General features: G+C 57.5%; 1 protein-coding gene across 1 annotated transcript; it reads right to left on the reverse strand.

Annotated features, from left to right (window-relative positions):
• Nucleotides 1-1772: 1772 nt before the first annotated feature.
• GPR37L1 (G protein-coupled receptor 37 like 1) lies at nucleotides 1773-7064 on the reverse strand. Its single transcript, XM_085083119.1, has 2 exons — nucleotides 6087-7064; nucleotides 1773-3066 (listed from the first exon to the last, which is right to left on the reverse strand). The coding sequence occupies exons 1-2, from the start codon at nucleotides 7029-7031 to the stop codon at nucleotides 2254-2256; spliced, it is 1758 nt and encodes a 585-aa protein (XP_084939245.1). The 5' UTR covers nucleotides 7032-7064; the 3' UTR covers nucleotides 1773-2253.
• Between the last annotated feature and the right edge of the window lie 14825 nt (nucleotides 7065-21889).

Here is a 21889-nt window from a genome sequence, read left to right on the forward strand (position 1 = left end):
CGGCTGTGGTTGCAGTCACGTTACTTCCTTGCCATCGTTGCCACCGGATGAGATGGCATTCGGTGCCCTGCCTGGGATGGAGGTCCCTGTCCCCTGAGTAGCACTGGACACCTGTGTGGTCATGCTCACCCAAGAGGTGCTGGAGGCACTTCTGATGGCTCTGGATGCCTTGTTTCCTTGGCCTGGGTGCCAAGACCAGCTTGGACACTCCAACTGTGGCCATCATTGCTGCTGGACCTCCCTCTGCCCCAGGAAGGTCTGTCAGCCTGAACTGCTGCAGAACCCTGCTGGGTCTGGGGGGCTGCAGTGCTCCTGCCCCCTCTCCTTGCTTTGCTCTGGGGGTTGTGCCCACTGCTGCTGTGTCCTTTGGAGGTGGCCTCCTTCCCCATGTCCTCAGGAGGTCGTGCCCACTGCTGCTGTGGTCCCACCACCCCATGTCCATGGCAGTGACCCCCTGCCCTGCGCCCTGTGTTTATCGGGTGCCCAGGCAGCAGCACGGGAGCAGGATGGGGTTCAGCCCAGCCCGTGGGGTGCTGTGCCCGCTGTGGGGCCACGTGCTGCCACAGCCCATGGTGACAGAGCTGCCTGCACCCCCCGCCCACGCTGCCCCTCCCCACGCGTGCAGCCCCGCGGGGCCGCAGCACAAGCCGGGCTTTGTTCGCCCTTGGCCCAGGCTCAGCACGGAGAGATGTGGACCAGGCGCATGAGAGATGCCCTCCCCCACTGTCCCTACTGCCACCGAACCCTCACAGGGACCCCGCTCACCCCGTGGGCACGCAGGGGAGTGGAGGTATGACCTGGGCTGTAACCCCCCCTGCATCCCCGTGCCAAGATGAGACCCCTCTTCTCCCAAACTGTGGGGCCCAGCACGGGGTGGGGAGGAGGAGGATGAAAGGAAAAACCCAGTTTTGTGCTCTCGAAAGAAAACTGGGGCTTTTGTTTCCCTGGAAACGGGGCTGCGAAAGCAAAGCCCGAGCAGAGCCTGGTGGGTGTTGCACACAAAGCCCGCAGTGAGCCCCTCGCTTTCACTGCCCCTAGCAACCGTCTCCCTCGCCCCGGCATTTCGGGGGCTGGGGTGGCTGCCAGCAGCTGGGACAAGGAGCTCTAACAGCTCCGGTGGATGGGCTGCCATGGCCAGGCTGCCCTCGGGCAGATCCATCCCGCCTGCTCGTTGACCCGCCCTGCTCCCTGACCCCCCCTGCCCTGTGCGGGAGCCGTGGGCAGGGGGTGCATGTGGGGTTGGAAACCCTGAAGCCATCCTCCTGGGACAATCCTGTCCCCACAATGGGTAGGTGGATGAGGGCCAGGAGCCCTGTGGGGTGGTTTGGATGAAATACATTCACCCCAAGGCTTCCCAAGGGGTGCTGGGAGTGGTGGTCCCACATCTTCCCCCAGCCCCGTGCAGCAGTAGCACCTTGGTCATGCATAGTACATAGGGGAACCAGCAGGCTGTGGAGCACCTCAGCCCTGTGCTGGGCTGGCTCGGCTTTACTAAGACCAGTTCAAGTCCTAAAAACCACCCCAAGCCCAACACTTCAGAGGGCACCCTGTGCCAGGCACCACTCAGCATCACTCCAGAGGGAGGGAGCAAAGAGCCTGGGGGCCTTTCCCCATCTCCCCTCACTGCTGCCTGCCTTGGCACAGCTGCTTCCCTGCCCTCCTGCCCCCCAGCTGCCCATGCCCACCCCAGAGCCCCCCAGGTTTAGGGAAGAGCCATCCAAGCTGCTCCCAGGCTCAGCCCAGGAGTGGTGGTCGCTGCAAGCACGACGTGCTCTAGGTTACTGGTTTATTGAGCTTATACAGGGCACGGCTTGAATCCGTGGGATATGGCCAGTTGGACCTTGTCCTATTGTGGAGGGGCTGGCAGGAGGGGAGGGGACAGGAAGAGGGCAGTTTGTGTTTGCTGTGTCCTCTGTGAGCCATCATGGCCAGCCTCCGCGGTTTCAGGTAAGACCTTTCCAGCACAACACCATCTCCAGAGCAGCAACCCCACCGAGCCCAGCCAGGCAGCCAGGACTGGAGGGTGCTGCTGTCCTCGCTGGCCTTTGGGCAGAGGCAAGAGGGTCACCAGTGTAGCCATGGGGACTGGGGTTTCAAGCCCCACCTGCCCAGTGCTGGGTTTGAAGCCCACGGTGCAGCCCCCTGAGCTGTGTCTTCTGCTTGTTCCACGTCCAGACATGAGTACTAATGGCAAACCAACGTTTGGTCTTGGGAGGAGGTGGTGAAATGATCTCTACAGCTCCCCAGTGGCACTTAGCATGGGGTGCCAAGGGCCAGGAGGGGTGGGGGAGTCTCCCGGGGCTTGTCGAAGAAGATGGAGGAGGACATCTCGGTTTTGAGCTTGCTGTCGGCGCTGCCCTCGCTGGAGGTGCTGTCGGGGCCGCAGCCCTCGCAGCAGCAGCAGCAGCAGTCCATGAAGGCCTGGCCCAGGGGACGACAGAGGCACAGGAGCAGGACAGGCGTCACCGAGCACTTGAAGAAAAGGAAGAACTGGTTGATGAGGTTGAGCAGATCCAAGGTCTGCTTCGACATGTCGGGGGACATGTAGGCCACCACGATGTTGCAGACGTTCTCGGGGGTGGTGCAGAGCCCGTAGATGATGGTCAGCGCGATGATGGTGCAGTTCAGGTGACTCTCACACTGGCCGTGCTTGGTGCCCCGGCAGTCGCTCTTCTTGTCGGTGCCGCGGATGCGCCGAGTAACCAGCTGGCAGCTGACGGTGAACAGGATGGGCAGGCAGAAGTAGCAGCCGAAGTACCACCACATGCGAGCGTTCTGGTAGGTGAGCACCAGCGAGTAGATGGATTCGGGCAGGTTGGACGAAGGCTTCATGGTGCAATACTCTGTCACCACGCCGGACACGGGCGATGTGTCCTGTGCCAGCTGCCAGAGCAGGATCTCCGGCACTGACAGCGTCATGGAGCCCACCCAGATGACGGCCAGCTTGGCAATGATGGACTGGCACTGCTCGATGGGCCGGGTGCTGGCCTGGGGGCTGGTGGCTGCGTGGAACCTGTCGATGCCCAGGGCACAGAGACTGAAGGTGGTGACTCCCAGCGATGATACCTGGTGAGGGAGGAGGCAGAACAGGTAGGTCCTGCTGCAGGGACATCACAGGCTTGTGGAAAACCCTTGGCTACCTAAAACCACAACCCCTCCTTCAAAGGTTGCAGGGAGGTCACAGCCTGTGGCTGCATCCCAGGGTTTAGAGCCACTTTTCTGTGACTCCTGAAAGGATAAAAATGTCTCCTGACCCCACAGTCCCTGCCCAGCACCCTTTTCTGCAGAAGGGAGGAGTTTAGCTGGATGTCTGTCTGTCCATCCGGCCAAGGTGGGAACAGCAGGATTGTCCTTCAGGCTCTTCCTGTGTTCTGGATGGCTCTTGCAGAGGAGAAGCAAGGACCATCACACCCACCAGCACCTTCCCAGGGTTCCCAAGGCCTGCCTGGACAGGCCAAGTGAGTTGAAGGCACTCTTGTCCCAAATCAGCTTGGGGCAATTTCCGCTGCATTGAGAATAGCAGGAAAAACATCCACTTTGCCAAAGGAGGAGGCCAAAGGAGGGAGAGGAATGACTGTGGCTCTGGGAGGGCTGGCCAGGCACTGATCAGTGCTCCCAGTCCCAGAGTTGGGAGCCAAGTCCCACAGCCCTTGGCCGAGATGATGGCAGAATCACATGCTGGTGCTCCCAGTGCTGTGGCCATTCCTGGCCTCATGAAGCCATCAAACATCACCCTGTGCTGAAAGACCTTCCCAGCACTCAGGAAAACTCCCAGGGCTCCACGTGGTGTGTGGAGAACAGCCCGGAACACTGCCCCCCCTGACCCCCCAGCCTTTTCCTGGATCCTGCTCTGGTCACTGCAGCAGCTGATGACCACAGGGATGCCAGAACTCAGCAGATACAGAATCAGGACACCAGCCCAGCACCAGCACCATCTCCCAGCATGTCCCAGCTCCTCTGCCCAAAGCCCAGAGCCAGCCTGGGCACCCAGCACCCTGCTCTGCCCCATAGCCAGCATCCAGCACACTGGACCTGTTCCCTGGCTGGCATCTGCAGCCCTCAGCACTGCTGTGGTGTTGCCTCCTCCCCCTACACCCTGCCACAGGCTCTTCTGTCTCTCCTGCTGCCCTTGGTCCTGCAGAGCAGCCACCTCCAGTGCCCTGGTGGGGATGTAGCTGGTGGCACCAGGCAGCCCAGCCCAGCCCTGCCCATGGCCTCTCCCCAGAAGCCCATGGAACCAGCTTTGCTCCCCAAACCTGGCTCTGAGCATTGAGCAGCCACAAAGTGAGGATAGATCTCCTCACAGCATCTGTCCAGTCCCAAGCCACTCACAGTCCCACCAGACATGAACCTTTGACCTTCCGACAGGTTCTCCTCTCATAGCTGACCCTTTGCTGGGGATTTGGCTCTGGCCTGGCTGTGGCTCCCACCCAGGCTCCCTGCAGCTGGAGCTCCTTTCTGCCCATGCTTTGGGGGACAGGAGGGCAGTGCCAGGCTGGTGCTGGGGGGCAGAGCAAGAGTAGCCCCCACACCAGGACCAAGCTTTGCAGTCTGTGGCATGCTCATCCTTCTGCAGCCCCAACATCCCACCATTCCTGTCCCTTCCTGATTCCTCTGGGACAAAGCTGTCCCAGGGGCACCCTGGTGTTGAATCCCTGTACCTGGTGGTGTCACCCCCAGGGCTCTCTCATGGGGACAGGGAGCCCATGAGCAGTAGATCTTCCTCAGATCCTCCCCAGGACAAAGTCTGCTTTGGGGACATAACCCTTCCCTTTCCACCCTTCCCTGGGACACTAAGCCAGCTTGGGCAAATTCCTGCCCCTCTCTGAGTCCACCCCTCTGAAGCGCTGGAGGCCTGAGGTGGAGGACAGGGATGGTGCAAACACTCCATCCAGTGAGACAGTAGGGTGGGACACCTCTGGAGAGGAGCAGCTCTTGCCTGCTGGGCAGGGACACAGGGGAGCAAGGGACTGAAGGGCTCCCCCAGCAAACACCACATCCCCGTGCTGGGCTGTGCTGTGCAGGTTTGGGGCTGTGCTCAATGGGACACCCAGGACATCACCTTGCACCCAGAGGATGCAGTGGCACTGCTAGGACTTCTAGGGCTGTGCACAGGTAGGGACCCTGTGAACAGCCAGGGAGCCTTGCACAACTGCAGACCCTGCCAAGGGCACTGGGGCACCGACAGGTGACTGTTCTGCTGCCAGCAGGGCACCCAGCAGCTGGGAACCCTCAACACTGGGGAGGGGCAGGTTCTCAACCCCATCTGGTCTGACCAAACCTGAAAGGGTCTTCAGAGACCTCACACTGTCTCTAAGCTCTTCCAGGTGTCTGCACCCTTTGACAAATGGGGTGTCGACCCCAGAGAACAGGCAAGCTTGGTCTGTCTGTCCCAATAGGGCACAGAGGGGCACAGCTGGACCCCAAGGCTCCCTTGAGGATGGGAGATGAGCACAGCAAGTGTTTTCCAGCACAGGATCAGCCCAAATCCTGCCATCTGGGGTATTTTTGCTCATTCTGCCATCCCCTCTCACCACAGTCCCCGTGGCCTTCTCAGTGGGTACCTGGCTCTCCCCAAGTGTGGCCAGCCTGTCACACGTGAGGCTTGAGGACAAACATAGATCTCAGGTTTCCAAACCTAATTCCTGGGCTGTCCCATCTCAGTGCTGACCAGCACTGTCCACCTGCGGCCCCCTGTCCCTGGACCATCCCCAGCAGCCCACAATGACCAGTTTCTTGGCCAGCACACTGCAGGGCTGAGCCCCCAGGCTTTGGGGGGTCAGGCTGGGACAGGAACAGACAAATGGAGGGACCCTGCTGATAGAAGTCCCTGTGCTGCCTGGAGGGGGTCTAATGGGCTTTTTCCAGCTCTGGCAGCATCGGTGCTGGCTGCAGAGCCTGAGAAATGGCCTGGGACAAAGGGAAGGTCACTATTGGGACTGTCCCTCCACTCCTTGCTGTGGCCCACAGTGGGGTGTCTGGTACACAGTCCTTGTGCCAGGCCACCAGCAGCACGGACTGCCCTGGAGTGAGAGGGCAGAGGAGCTGAGTGTTTGATCCCTCCGGGGACCTGTGCAGCCCCTTACCTCCATGAAGGGCACAATGCGACAGGATATGTCCCCCAGCAGCCTCTTCTTGGTGATCTCGTTGAAGATGACCACAGGCAGGCAGAAGAAGAGGATGAGGAAGTCCCAGAAAGCCAGGCTGGCCAGGATGGAGTTCCAGGCACTCTTCATGTAGTAGTTGTGCCACACGATGCACATCACGGAGAGGTTCCCGATGATCCCCACTGTGAAGACGATGAGGGACAGGAACATCACGGCGTAGGCGCTGTAGGAGCTCTCTGTCACCGGGTACAGGGGGTTTTGGATTTGCAGCCGCTTGTCGGACACGGTGGTGAGGTTGGCTCGGGGCTCTGCCCTGTCCCTGTCCGTAGGGACCCCCGGCTGCTGTTCCGAGGGGTCCGTGCTGGATGGCAGCAGAGCCCTGGTGGGGTGCAGGCTGGCGGAGTTGAAGGGCCGCGGGAACTCCACCCGCACCCCCGGCACGTACTGCTGCACTGACTTGGAGTCCTCCTCCGTGCCCCGGCGCAGCCTCTCCCTCACCACCCGCACCTCCGGGATGTCCCGGGCAGCCGCGGGCAGCGTCCTGCCTCTGTCCGCACCGTGCCCGTGCTGAGTGTCTCGCATCCCCGCGGCCCCCGGGGCCAGCAGCAGCAGCAGCAGGAGCAGCAGAAGCGGTGGCGAAGGCATGGTGCCCCCGCGATGGTCCCGCACCCTCCGGGAGCGCGTGTGGCGGAGGCGGCGCAGCCCCGAGATGCCCCCGGGGCTGCACGGGAGCTGGGTCCGGGCACAGCCGCTCGGTCCCTCTGCGGCCGCGGCTCTGGGCGCTCGGGCAGCGCTGGGCAGGATAAAGCGGCGGCGGGAGGGGAGCCGAGCCCTCTGCTGGTCACCCACCGCCCGGAAGATGGGACAGCGGCCAGACTGGGCAGGTCCACCTCCCCCAACATCCCCCAGCATTTCCCTCAACATCCCCAAACATCCCCCGGCATCCCCCCAACATCCCTCAGCATCTCCTCAAACCGCTCCCCAGCATCCCTGCAAATCCTCCAGTATCCCCAAACTTCCCCCAACACGCCCCCAGCATCCCAAAAAAATCCTCCAACATCCCCAAATATCCCTTCAGCATCCCTCCCAGAATACCCCACCATCCTTCAACGTTCCCCAGCATCACCCAGAATCCCCCAACACCCCCAGCTTCCCTCACCATCCCCCAAGATCCTCCAGTATTCCCCAACAGCCCCAAGCAGCCCCCAACACCCCCTGAGAACGAGCCAGATGAGGGATGCCCATAGCCACGGCCTGCTGAGCTCAGCTCTTCCCATGGCAGCTGTTCCACTCTCTCCCTGGAGGGCATGGCACTCAGGAGGCCTGAGCTCTGGCACTGGGCACCATGTGGCACAACCTCTGCACACTCAGCCTGGACTCAGGACACCCTCAAATGGCCAAACCACCTCCCTGGGCATGGAGGGCTCACAGGGCTGCCCTTGGCAGGAGGAAGGACTGGTGACTCCAGGTGATGTTTCTTGGGATGCTGTGGGATCAGATCTGCCGGCCTAGTGCTCCTGAGGTTTGTTGCTGCTTTTCCTCCTGACTTCCCCTCAGCGGTTTGGACAAAACTGGGGCGCCTGATCCCAGTATCTGTGACTCCTCCCCAGACCCATCAGCTCCCTCCCACACCCATCATCTTTTCCTGTTTTCCCCTCCTATCCCCATATCCACCTCCTCTCCTCTGCCCTCATCTCCTGCTCCCCTACCTGTAATCCCACCCTGCACTGTCACCTCTTTTCTCAGCCTGTGGGACTGGAGGGACATGGGGTCCCCTCTGGGGACATGGCCCATGGCATAAAGACAGCCTGTGGGGATGGATGTCTGCCAGGCTTGGATCTGCAGAGCTGTCCCCACCAGGGGAGTCCAGGAGTGTCCCTGTCCTGCACAGGGAGTGACAAGGGCCAGGACACCTCAGCCCTAGCAGCCAGCAAACACCAGCTTCTCCCTACCTGGGACCCCCCTGCCATGGCTGTGTGGCACTGCCAGCCCCTACCTGAGCCAGAAGGGACTGTGGGCTGGTGTCACAGAGCACTGGGGGACATGAGCCTCCTGCTGTGCCTCTGGGAACTGGGACAGCCAATGCCACTGAAGCCAGAGCAGGGAATCTGGGTCCTGGGACCCAGAGGGTGCTCCTTCCAGGTGAGTGTGTGGCCCCAGCTGGCATGGGTTCCAGTGGGGGAATGCAGGACATTGCTGGCATGGGTTTTATGGTGGGATACAGGACACTGCTGACAGGTGTTTTGACTGGGGGATGCCCCCTGCTCTACTCAAAGTGACATTGTGCTCAGCTGGCACTTGGGGCTTGGCCACTGCAGCTGGGCTGGCTGGCAGAAACTGCAGGGTGGAGGGGCAGAAGGAGTGAGTCTCTGCTCCCAAATCAATGGGCTCAGTGAAGAACAAGTCTTCATCACTCCTGCACTGGAGCTGTTCCTCCAGGGTGTGTGACAATGTGGGTCAGCCAGGGCCACCAAGCTCAGAGGCACTGCTGCAGCCCCTGGCTGTCCTCAGCTGTGCCCAGCTGCTCTCCCTTCTCACACTGCCTCTGCAGCCAGGTGCTGCTGACTCTCGATAACACTCTGATTTTTGAGCATCATTAGGAAATTTTCCAAGATAAAAGGAGGATTTTAGCTCTTGCTGGGTTCTACAGGAGCAGACAGTGGCAATGCTTGAGGTCTGGCCTGGGTGGCAGAGGGATCACTGCAAAAGAGCTTGACTGCAAAAGAGGAAGAACAGCTCAGCCTGAGCTGGCAGCCCAAAGATCTCACACAACTCCTGTGGGCTTCAGGTGCTCTGGCTGCAAGGACTCCAGGAAACCTGTAAAAGTTCATGTGACAACCTCAGGGTTCATGACTGCTCTGGCCTTGGTCCACTGTCCCTTACCTAAAATGAGCCAAGTATCTCCCTTAGTGGTGAACAAATGCCCAAAAGAGCTGAACTGTGCCCAGTTTGAATGGGGCATGGTGCTGTGCCCACATGTGGGTGTGCCAGCAGAGTGAGGGCATGGGCAGCTTGGCCAGCCAAGCACAAAGCTGGGTTAACTGAAGGATGAATACCATGAACTTGCCCCACAGTGGTGACTGCAGCTCCCTCTGCAAAGGCCAGGCAGGAGAGATGGTAGCATCAGTCCTCATATTAGGCTCAGGGAGTGATGATACTATACCTTGATGAGGCTGGCAAAAAACACACTGTGCCAGGGTCCAGGATAGGCAGCTGGGCAGCCCCCAACATGCCCTGAACATCCTCCAACATCCCCTAGCATCCTCCAACTTCCCCCCAAAATCTCCAGCAACACCCTAACATCCCCCAGAATCCACCTAACATGCCCCAGCATCCTCCAGTATCCTTCCAACATGCCCCAGCTTGCTGAGCAAGGGTCGAGCAGAGGCCAGGCAAGGCTTTGGGCAGGAGAAGAGTTGGCTGAGTCTTCCCTCAGTGCCCACATCAGCTCGGAGGAGGGAGCCCTTGGAGCGCAGCTCCTGGCAGGTGCTGGCAGCCAGGTGCTCTGCAAGGAGCCAGAGCTATTTTTAGTTTCATTTCGTGGCCGTTGCACAAGGGCCAGGTGTGTCACAGAGCTGCCTGAACACAACAGCAGAGTTCACTGTGGCAAGGTGACACTTCAGTGGCACAGGAGTGACCTTGGGCTGCCTCTGTAACCCATGGAATCACTGTCCAAGCTGCCTCTGAGAGATTCTCCTCTTCCTTGCCTCCCTCATTCCAGGAGCTCCCAGCCAGTGAGGGTCCCTGGCTGTCACCAAACTGGGGGCCAGACAGCAGCCCTGGGCACTGTTTGGGAACAGCACATTTATCTTCTCCACATTTATCTTCTCCAACCTGAATTCACAGAGGGGTGAGACTGTTTCCGGGGAGATGAGTGTGTGTTTTGCAGATGTCTCCTGGGAGGTACCTCCTTAGAGTCCAAGTATTCCACTGTGACCCAGGAGAGGTTTCTTCCTACATTCCCCCTTCCCGATAGTTCATTCAACCCTCTATGTTTTGTACAAGTCTGCACAAAAATCATGCACTACCTAAGACCTACATCCCCCCCACCCCATGGCCCTCAGGGACACCCCCTCAGTAACACATTCCAAACACTCTGATAGAAGAGGGACATGAGCCAGGAGCGTTCCTGAGCCTGCACTGCACCACACCAACTGTCTGCCCCATTCTGAGGCCTTTTTAAGCTGTTCCTCTGGGGCAGGACAGCTGTGCTGTAGCCAAGGACAGATGCAAAACCACCTGGCAACACTTCACCCCATTCCCCATGTCCATGTACCCCCCATGGCTCCCCAGGTGCTGGGGGTGGTTGAACAGGACACATGTCTGATCCCATTGCTGGGCTGTTTCTCCCTGCCCGGAGGCAATATCAGCACCAAAACACCAGGGTGGGTGGGTGGGCACAGCTGAGACCCCCAGTCTCTCTGATCAGTTTCTCAGATGCCCTCCTTGTCTCTGCAAGATGTCCCTGTGTTCTCCTGCACCTCCCTTGTGGAGGAGCCCAGTGAGGTGAGCTGTGCCTGGTCTCAATGCCACTGGGAATTTCTGAGGGGAAGCAGAATTTCTCCGTGCCATTCGTTCCAATGTGAGCCCAAAAGAATGGCTGAGATGGAGAAAGCTTGAAAGTCTGGGCAGCAATAAGGTAGCAGTGCCTGCAAGTATGACACCTGTGCTGAGATGGGCAGTGGGATGGCTGTGGGGTGGACAGATGGGATGGGTCACCTGAGAGTATGTGGGGCTGCCTGTGTGCAGCATGAGGAGCATCTTTGCCACGAGGTGACTTTGCCAGTGATGCTGAGCTGTTTGCCTTAGGCTGGGAGGGCAGCAGGGCAGCAGGGACAAGCTGCCCTGTCCCCCATGGTGTGCACCACCCTGACACCTTGGCACTGAGGCTCTTGTCCATGACCTCAGGCTCCTCTTCACATGGCCATCATGTTACAGAGCATCCTCACCCCGAGCTCTGTGGATGCCAGAGCTGCCCCCTATGTATGTCCCTTATCAGACCCCGACAATGAGAGTAACCCCAGCACAGCTCAGCACTCCCAGAGCCCTGCAGGGCTCAGGCTCTTTCACCCCTGCTCTGTTAACGAAAAAGCCTTTTTTATTAAATCAGAATCAATGTCAGAACCCCGCGGGGCTTCATCCAGCCTTCCGGAGAGCTTTGGTGAGCTCCCAGGGCTGCCACAAGCTCTCCCTGACCACCCAGAGCAGCAGCAGAGATGTCCCTGTTGCCTTGCAGAGACACCCACCACCCCTGCTATGGCATGTGCCCTCACCCTCTTGCACCTCTCTGGAGAGAGTCAGGGCACGTGAGGCCCAAATAGCCACGGGAGGAGGAAAACGTTCCCTTTTGTTTCCACCAAACAGTCCGACCGCGGGAGCAAAGCAATAACCAGGCTGGTACACGCCTGTTTGCCCGGGAAAGGAGGGACAGGGCAGGGAGGGGACACAGTAAACACAGACTGCTGGTGCAGTAACCCAGTGCTCAGACAGCTGCTGCTGGAGGCTGCGGGCTGTGGGCACCACTGAGGAGGTCCCCACGGTTGCTGTTCCCTCTTGTCCTGAGTGACAATGCTCCCTTGAGATTTTCCAGCCCTCCCGCTGGGGGCTGAGGCCAGCTCAGTGTCTGTGCCACCCCTGTGTCACTGGGGCATGAAGCTGAGCCTGCCCCACTCACACTGGGCACTGGCCCTGCACCCTGCTGGCTCCTCCATGAGGAGGATGATGCAACTTGAGAGAGGAACACAAGGGCTTCCTGCAGAGGCAAGAGAGAGTCAGAGAAACTCATCCACTCCAGTGCCAGTCTGTGTCACTGCTCCCTGCAGGGATGGTGTGAAATGGAACTTGGGGGTTAGGGGAGTGAAGCACCCTCAGTGTTTGCCCAGCACACCATGGTGCCAACCATGAGCCAGGACAGGCTCTGGGGCTGCAGTTTCTCCTCCCTGCTCCCTGGAGCTCATGAAAAGCTTCTCCCATCTGACCATGCCACACTGCACTAAGCTCACTGCTGGAGTGAACTCACAGCCTGTGGCCTTCCCATCCTCCTGTGGGATCCCAGCTCTGCTCCCATGAGGTTTCCCAGGAGTCACTGCTGTAAAGCACCACATGAGTACTCAAACCCATTTCACATTGGTAAAACCAAAATAACAGTGGGATTTTCCTGGAGCCATAGCAGGAGGTGAGTTCCTGGGGCTGCCTGGCTGGGAACACTGTGGGGACATCCAGGCACTCCATGGGTCATGGGTGTGCAGAGAAGTGTTGTCAGCTCTGTAAGCAGGGGCTGCTCTTCTCTCTGCACCTCTGTGTTCAGAGAGGAACTGAAAACCCACAGCAAGCTCAGCTTAGGGCAGAGGCAGTATTTTTTCTGTGGAATTAAACAAGCAATGGTCTGCAAGCAGAAAAAGGCCATCAGGAAAGGCCCTGAGCTCTCCCCTTTGGTGCACCCCCCTTGCTGACTTACCTCCAAGTTCCCTGTAAATGCATGAAAAGTCACAAGCGCAAAAATGTGACTTGGAGCAAAACCACTCCTAAATTTAGTGTAGAAAAGAAACCATCCTCAAGTCCACCCTTTCTTTTGGGATGAGTATTTGGTTTCTCCATTTGTCTCAATTCAGTCCCTCTGGCTCTAGCAAGAAATCTTTAATTTTTCCCTGCTGTAGGTAAACCTCATATTCCCTTGCTGCTCTGTCCCCCACTCTGGCCATCACACACTGTGCCCAGGGGCTCCAGAGCTGTGTGGAGCATGAGTTTGGGTGACACAGGGGGTACTGCAGCAGCTCTCCTAAGCCCTGAAGACATCCTAAGGAAGGTTATGGGCTCCTTCCCCCTGCTTCCACCACTCTCAGGGTGCTTTAGCATCCCAGACTGGTCTCAGTGAACCCCAGCACCTCCTGCAGCCATGGGGGCCAAGCCCATCTAGCCATAGTGCACACTGAGGCTCCAGTAAAACACAGGAAAGGTCTGGAGGAACTCTGAGAGCAGAGTCTGTGCTGGGTGACTTGTGCTGGGAAAGCAGCTGTGGAAAGCAACTTGCTCACAGAGCCAGGCACAGCACTGCTGCCCAGCCATGCTCTGCCCCAGTCGTTCCAGGGCTCAGAGCAAAAGCCAAGGTGATTTGTGCTTACCAGGAATACTTTGTGTTTCCTTGGAACGCTGCGAGGAGGGAGGTGGGTGTGGACAGTCTGTGCTTTGTGTGCTTCTCAGGGCAGCGGACACCCCCCAAAGGCTGCTGGGCTTCAAGGCTGGCAGCAGGTGCCACAGCCCTCCGGGAGGGGCTCTGTGCCCAGCGTGGAGCCAGGTGGGCAGGGAGCTTTGGGAGAGGCTGTGGTGCATCCAGGGGTCTGTGTGGTGCATCCAGGGGGTCCATGTGCACAGGCAGCCCTGCCTGCACTGGCTGGCAGCTCCTCAGGGGTGGTGACCAAAGGTTTCCAAGCTGCAGGGTCTCTACTCAGAGGCCATATTCTTTGTCTCCTGAGTGGCCTCTTCTGGTTGCCCCACTTCTTGCTCTCAGAGAGCTCACCCTCTCTGTCCTGCACCCATGGGCAGCACCTGATCACAGAAGCCAGGGCCTGATGCTGTGATGTGCTGAGTAACCACAGAAATGTCTGTCCATCATCTACCATCAGACTCCACAAAGCCTGTGCCACAGCTCCGCCCTTCCTGTGGAGCCAGGGTCAGCACCTGGGGCTGGCAGCAGGGTGGGCAGGGGGGGCTGGGGGCGCTGGTCCCCCACTGATGCCCAGAGGTGGCTGGGGGCCAGAAGTCCCTGTCCTCCCTGGGGGAGCTCTGGGGTGTCCTGCTTGTTTTGCACTGAGCTGGCAGTGTGAGGGTGCTGGGGGCAGCATGCAGACCCCTGGGCTATGCCCCCCTAGCTGCCCACAGCACAGGCTGTCCCACTGCACCACAGTGACATTTGTCAGCTGCCATGTGCTCCCCAGCCGGGCTGGGGACAAAGGTCACCATGCAGAAATTTCGGCTGCCTGCTGATGGAAAATTCCCTGCTTTGCACACATGCAAATGAGGACTGGGAGTCCTGTGCCCACGCCCCTACCACTGCACTCCCTTCTCCAAGGCCCAGCCAGGCTGGGGGTTTCCATACTGCCCCCACTAAGGTCACCATCACACATATTGGTGCCCCAAGTCCTGCCTTTCCCTGTGGAGATGTCCTGGTCACAGGGCATGGCTGCATCCCCAGGGCAGCTCTCACTGCCCACAGCCTGTCTGCACTGGGGTGGGCTGTGCCCATGCCCTGCCATACAGACCCCCATTCCCCATGTCCCTTGCTCTGGAGCCAGCCAAGCCTTTGCTGAAGCCACAGGCAGACAGGGACATCCCGGGGCCTCAGGGACCAGGGGTGTCCCATGGAGCAGGTCCCATCCCCATTGCTGTGGACAAGTGGGGAAAAAGGTTATGCCAGGGTCTTTGGAGGTAGGAGGTCATGGGAGGAGACAGGCATCTGTTCATGCTCTGCTGTGTAAGTTTGGTACCCGTGCCCACTGCAGAGCATGGCAGTGCTGGCACTGTGCTGATGCTGTGTGGATTGGGGAGCAGCAGCCCCCCTGAGGTCACAGAGCTGCACACCATCAGCACTCTGTGCTCTGAGAATGTCTACAGACCAGGCTCAGGGAAGGGCAGAGGACAGGGAGGGAATCTCCTAAGCCTTTACCTTAAAAGTCCTGTTTTCCAGGCTACTGCCTGGGGTGCTTGAAGGATGATGCAGGAAGTGAAAAACCTCCCTACTGAGTTTATTACTCTGCAGACTCTGCACCTTGGGATGCCCACCTTACAGCCACGAGGACATGTCCACAGGTGGGCAAGATGTGCTCCACCAATGTCAGAGCTGCTCTACCCCAATATCCACAGTCACAAGAACAGAGGTGCAAGTGGGATTCCTGAGTCTGCTAGCACCCTCCATCCCAGGCTCCAAGCCCTGCCACCTGCAGGGCAGAGCTGTTAGCTATGGCTGTGGCAGCAGAAGAGCAAGAGGGAGAGGATGGAGAAATCCCCAGGCTCCCTGCGCAGCTTTCCCCACTCTCCAGTGACTCAGTCCCTCACAGTGAATTGGTCAGCACTCAGTCTCTGACCCACAAGGCCTTCAGCCAACGATCCACAGAGGGCTGGAGCTCCTCAGTGCCACAGCAAGGCTGGGGCCAGCAGCTTGCAAAATATTGTCCCCTAGATTCAGGTCAGAGGCTCCAGCTTAGAGCCAAAGCCAGTGGCCCTGAGTCACCAGGTGACGATATCCTGCTGGTATCTCCCAGGTGTGGCAGCACCACGGGTGACGTGAGGCCAGCACCAAGGAGGTGGCGACGCAGCAGCAATTGCAGCTTGGTGCTGATAGCACTCGTGACTGTAGGTGGGGGATATCTCTCTGCTATTCACAGCTTTGGGCAATTGCTGAGGAGCTGGTGAGACAGATTTCTTGGCTGGCTGATGTCCAAAGTCTGCCAGGATTTGGGTTCTTCTTCCCTGGGAGAAGCTAATAAGTTCCAAGGAGCCCTCCTTACCCTTCTGTCCCTCTCCCTGACAGTGTAGCCATGGATATGGTCTGCTGTCTGCATGTCCTGACCATCACATTGGGACCTTTCCTGCCCACTCCACAGTCAGATGCACCACCTGGGAACAAAGCCAGCCCTGGGCCCCACATCCTCTTCTGTGATAGGACCTGAGGGAATGGCATGAAGCTGCGCCAGGGGAGGGTTAGGATGGATATCAGGGAAAGGTTCTTCCCCCAGAGGTTGCTGGGGCACTGAACAGGCTGCCCAGGGAATTAGCACAGCCCCAAAGCTGCCAGAGCTCCAGGAGAATTTGGACAATGCTCTGAGGCCCAGGGTGAGATTGTTGGGGTGTCTGTGCATGGCAAGGAGTTGAATGTGATGATCCCTGATCCTTCCAGCTCAGGAGATTCCATGATTCTCTGATTCTATAATGGAGAAGGGGTCCAGGGCTGGCTGCAATCCCAGCACACTCCTGGGGACTATTTGTATTTGGGACAGATGGTCCCTTGGTCCTACCAGGGTGTCTTAAGTCCTAATCATGGTCATGCAGGTGACCATGTGCTGCCCAGCCTCGCAGGTCTCTCCCTCTCTTCAGGTCATGTCTGGGACACTCAGAATACCACAGAATTTCTCTGCTCTCCCTCTATAGGAGCAATCCTGGGGCTGACAGCAGGGAGCAAGGTCAGAGAGGGCAAAGTAGGATCCAAGTGGTGATACTCTGTGAGCACCATGTGACAAATCTCTGGAGGATTTCCAGCACCTCAGGACCTGATTTCCCTTTGTCTGCGGGGTGCTGAGTGAGCCCCAAAGAAGGGATGGCAGAGCAGAGTGCTGAGCAGAGCCAACGGGGCACAGCCAGGGTGTTCCTATCCTACGTGCCTACGCTCTGGTGAGCTGCTGGCTGTGGATGTAGCAAACCCATGAAACTGAATATCTGGGTCATCTCCCCACTCCCAGGCTGGCAGATAAGATACCACGGGCAGGTATTTCAGTAAGTGCCGTGTCAGGCTCCGGGACCAGGGAAGGGCAGATTGCCAGGCAGGTGGCAATGCTGCCAGGCAGTGCCAGGATACTGCTGCCAGCCCAGAGTGCCAGCCTGCTCTGTAGCGTGAGGTGATGCCAGTGGATACCCCATGTCTTCCTCCTTTCCCAACACTTTGACAGATAGCAACCAAAAAAGACACCCAAAATGAGAATGAACAGCTAAAAAGCAGTAGCTCTGCCTGAGTCTTGTGGAAGGTGAAGAGAGCAATGTTTGGAGGTGAAAGATCCTGCAATAATAACTGTTGATGCATCCAAAACCTGCCCCAAAACTGTTTTGTCATAGGCGTTGAGAGAAGCCCATGCAGAGGAGGCTTGACGTGGCAGTTCTGTCCTATGTCTCAGCTTCAAGGCCCAGCCATGCCCCTTGTGCAAACACCTCAGGGTGGGGGCGGCTGTGAGGGTGACAGAGACCAGCAAGAAGTGTGAGAGACTGAGTCAGACCAGTTTAAAATAGAAATCCCCCGTCACCAAGGTCTGGCCCTGGGTTTTGGTATGTGCTTGGAAGGAAGTCATTGCTCCTCCTGCACTTCTTCACCAGCCTAATTTGATCAGTGCCATGGCCCCACTTAGGAGGTCACCAGTTCACTGGGGACAATACCTGCTTTGAGGTAGAGTTCAGACCCAAACAGTCCCTGGAACTTGGGGCAAGGTCTGCTATTTCTGCTGTCCAACACAGCTTTTAGCCTACAGGGTCATTCTCTTCCCATCTCGTCTCCTCTGCCACTGGCAGAGACACCTCTGGTCCCTCATCCATGTTCAAGCTGGGGACCCATCTTCAGGCATCTCTTCCTCTGGGTTTTGTTGAAATGGACCAATTTACTGAAATTACTTTTCTCTTTTCCCTATCACCATTTTCTCATTCTTCTTCTTGTTTAGTACTTGCATATGCTGAAGTTTTCTGACCTCAGCTTGGAAAATGGAAGGACCCCTCTAGTCCCACTGGTCTTTTCCCACTCAGTGACTGAGAAGTGACAAAGAGCATTAACTGTTGGGTGCCAGTCACTCTGTGTTCCTGTGGTTTCCTTGGAATCTGCTTTGGAGGGGTGCTGACCCTGGGATAGCCTGACAGAATCATGCTGATGGGTCACTGCAGAGGGAGCAGCTCTCCTCCCACAGGAGCAAGGAGCCCTGCAAGATGCATCTCCTGTAGCTCCAAGTCTCCCATGATGGTTCCCACATTCGCCCCTCTCCCTTTCCCTGATTCCCAACACCTTTGTGACCTTGAGTGATGAAGTCCTGCCAACCTGCTCTGCCAGGAGGAGGGGCTGAGCCCTCCCGGGTGGCTGGGCAGGCGTGGGCGGTATCTGCAAACCCTGAGTCAGGTCGCAGGAATGCAGTCGGGATGGGGTGGCAGGGAAGGACAACAAAAGGACAACAATCTGAGCCGTGGTGCAGGGGATCTCCGAGTGGGTGGGTGATGTCTTTCCCTGCAGGTGACATGGCCACAAGCCCTTATGCCCACACCTGCACCACTGCTGGGCTGGTGGTACCCCCTGAGCACCCGCTTTCCTGGACAGCCATAGCTCCCTGCACTAGGGTGACACCACAGGGATGTTCTCCTGGGTGAAGCCTCCAGCCACGGATCTACAGGGTTTCAGCAGGATTGGGGTGATCACCAGCACAGATCCTCTCTCAAGCATTACTCTCCTCCTGCAGTGCTGGAGTCAATAAGGAGAGCCCTCCCCGGCTCTGGGGCACAGAAGCAATGCTGCCCGCCAGAGAGGAACCACAGCACAGAACCATGGATCTGGCTGCCCTCAGAAGTCCCCCTCTCTGTGGACCTCCATGTGTCTGGGCAGGTTTGAGAAGTGCACAGCACCAGCCATGACCCTCTGCACACCATACCCAGCTCACAGCTGCTCTGGCAGCTCTTTGCAGCTCTCTAGGATTTCACAGGGACTCTGCCTTTGTGGAATCCAACCTTACTCTCCAGGAATGTGCTCCCAGCAGCTGCTGGAAGCAGCATCGCCAGCCTGGCCAGCTCATCTGCAACTCCTCAGCCCACAGGCAACTGCACTGGGCTAATGGATTGCAGTTCCAGGAACAGTCCCAGCCAAGGCACAGGTCTGTGGCAGAGGCTGAATGCACACAGATACCACTGGCACCTCAGGGCTGTGGACCAGGAGAGCCCTCCAAGGCTATAGCAATGGGGTGCATGCTGGGGCTTGTGCTTGCACTGGGCCAGCAACATCATGGGGTGTAAATTCCTCAGAGAAGAGGATTTTTATTAAAATTAACTGCCTGAGTCTCTCACTGTGTATCTCTCAGTTTCACTCATCCTCACACTCCACACACAGGGTCTGACCAGGTGACCAGTGCAGCACTGGTATGAGGGATGGTGGCAGGTGGATCCTTACTGTGGCTCATGGGTTCCTCTTTCCTGGCTACAGCAAATGGTGCCAACAGCTCTTTCACACCCTTTAAGAATTAACCATTTTCATGGCACCTCAGATCCACCTTCCAAGAGCCTCAGGCTGGATTATTGACTCCGTCTGGGTTTCCTTGGTTTAGGTGCCTTTACAGGTGCTTATCACGGTGTCAGGAGAGGAGGATGATGTGAGGAACATGCTTGTATCTTGTTGCCATCCTTCCACTACCAAAGCACAGGTCTCCTGCCGGTGTTGCCCACACCCCAGCCCTTATCGAAGTGCAGCCATCTGGGCTGATGCAAATAACAGATTGCTCAGCATCTTCCTGGTGCTCACTGTGCCCTGTGCAGGCCACACTCATGATTTCCTCTTTGGAGTTCCTTCTGGTACTTTCAAACCCAGCCAGTCCCACAGACACTTCCTTCATCCCAGTCTCGATGTACATGTTAATATGACTGTACCTGCAGGACAACAAACCTAGGCCAAAATGTTTTTCTGATGACCACAAAGATCTCTAGGACAGGAAAACCAGCAGCATAAAAGCTGCAGCTATAGTTATATGCAAAAAGAGGGACACTATTAAAATTAAGAAACTAAAACAAAGAAGGACATTAAGAAGTTAAAATTAGCAACCAAAAGAGTTCCTGAGCTGGAAGGGGCCTTTGAGTCCAACCCATGGCCTTGTAGAGGACAGCACAACAATCCCACCCCGTCCCTGAGAGTGTTGTCAAAATCCTTCTGGAGCTCTGGCAGCCTTGGGGCTGTGACCTGAGGAGCCTGTTCAGTGCCCAGCCATCCTCAGGGAGAAGAACCTTTTTCTAATATCCAACCTAACCCTCTCCTGACACAGCTCCAGCCCTTCCCTGGATCCTGTCACTGTCACATAGAGCAGAGATCAGAGGTGTCCCTTGGGAGAAGCTGCAGCCCCCAGTGGGGTCTGACCTCAGGCTCCTTCAGGCTGAACAGACCAAGTGCCCTCAGCTGCTCCTTGTATGGCCTCTCCAGACCTTTCCCCATCTTCGTAGCCCTCCTTTGGATATCCTCTAACAGCTTGATATCTTGTCTTTATAACAGGTTGGGCATTGTGTAAACATGATACTGGAGGCAGAGAGCAAACGTGTGCGTCTGTCCATAGAGCTTGCAGCAGTGTTATAGCAAATGCTTTTGAAAAGCAAGCGTGGGAGCCTGTTGAGAGTAAAGTGATATCTTTGAATAAGCCATAACCATGTCCAAACACCAGGGAGGGTAAACCTGGGCCAGTGAAATGTGAAACCATGGTCAGGCAAGCCAATTTTTTTTAAGGAACAACTTGCTAAATGCATAACAACTAACTTCTAAGCGTTCTTGTGAGTAGACAAAAGGTGGTTGCCTGCCAAAGAGGTTGAACTCAACAAACAATGGAGTACAACAGGACCACTCATCAAAATAAGCTGTAAGGAGAAGTGAGATGATTCCCTCACATTGTTGTCCCTGCTGAGGCACTCAGGGACTTCCCAGGCTGTGCTCTTTCAGCACAGTAGAGAAGTTCAAGGAGGTCCCTCATATAAGGATGCCAGGAGAGAAAAATTTCAAAACACATTAGTTTACATGAATGGAGAGAAAAATGTCAGGATCTTCACATGGAGAAACATCTTCACACAGAGGTTTGAGAACTCACAGGTGGGGCTGCTGCCTAGCAGGGGATCCATGGCACGTGGCTTAGCAATAAGTTGTGGGTAAGAGTCAGAGTGATTTTGGCAGTGAAGTGCCCCCCAAAGACTGAGATCAGTGGCTGGGAGTCTCGGGAATCCTTTCTGGAGTGGTGCTGCTGGTGGCATTAAAAGCTCCAGAAGCCCTTATGACGACAGAGGATCAGCAGTTAGGCTGGTGCACGCCTGTCAGTGCCTCAGACAGAGCTCCTCAGGAATCCCCCCCGTGTGTGATGGAGCAGGAAAGGACTGCTCTGGTGCCACACAGGGAGATTAAAGCACAAGGTGGGCAAGAGCAGTGATGCCTCACACCCTGACTTTGCCTGGTGCCTCTGCCTGCCCTCATGCTTTGTGCCCTGCTCCACACTCTGCTGCACGGATGGAATCCCTCCCTTCAACTGTTCTCCTAAGGAACCCCAGATATTGTTCAAAGCTCTCAGACTAAACAGCCAGAATAATTTTCCACCTGTAGTGCTCTGTTTTCCCACTCTCTGGGGCTTGTTCCAAGATCACAGACTGGAGCAAGACAGACTTGGAACTGATGCTTAAAACCCGGCCCAGGCCCTTGATGGCCATCGGTGGTCATTCCCAGCAGACGATGACGACAAGGAAAGTCGCAGGGAGAGGCTCTGCCTCCGGAATGTGGGATGTGAGTGCCAGGGCTGGCCTCCGACAGAGCGTGCACTGCTGCGGGGAGCCAAGGGAAGGCTCTGCGCTCTGCCCAGCAGCTTCCCCACAGCAGACCGCCCGCACCGGGGGCCGGGTTGGGGGCCGCGGTCCGTGCCGCAGCTCTCCCTCCCCTCACGCACCGCGCAGCCCGCGCCCTGCCCCAGGAGCTGTCCCAGCCGCCATTGCGGCACCGACAAGGAACCAATAAGCCTCCAGCAGCGACCCAAGCAGCCAATCAGAGTCAGCCGTGCAGCGATAACCCCCTCAGGAGAGGCCTGAGTAGCCAATCAGCGATCTCGTCGAGCAGCCGCACTTGTGGTAGATGCGTTCTGATTGGCCCTGTGAGCTACCCTGTTCTGCGCTGCAGCCAATCAGCTGCGGCGGCCGTGCAGGGTTACTCGGGGTCAGGATTTCCCGCTGCCGCACACAGCATGACGTCACCGCAGCTGATGCTGAGGCGAGGCGGCTGTGGCACACCCGGGCTGGGGCGGCCGGGCGGCTCCTCCCGGCCACGGCTG

The sequence above is a fragment of the Lichenostomus cassidix genome, chromosome 26, assembly GCF_008360975.1.
Source record: "Lichenostomus cassidix isolate B80296 chromosome 26, HeHo_3.0, whole genome shotgun sequence".
Lineage (NCBI taxonomy): Eukaryota > Metazoa > Chordata > Aves > Passeriformes > Meliphagidae > Lichenostomus > Lichenostomus cassidix.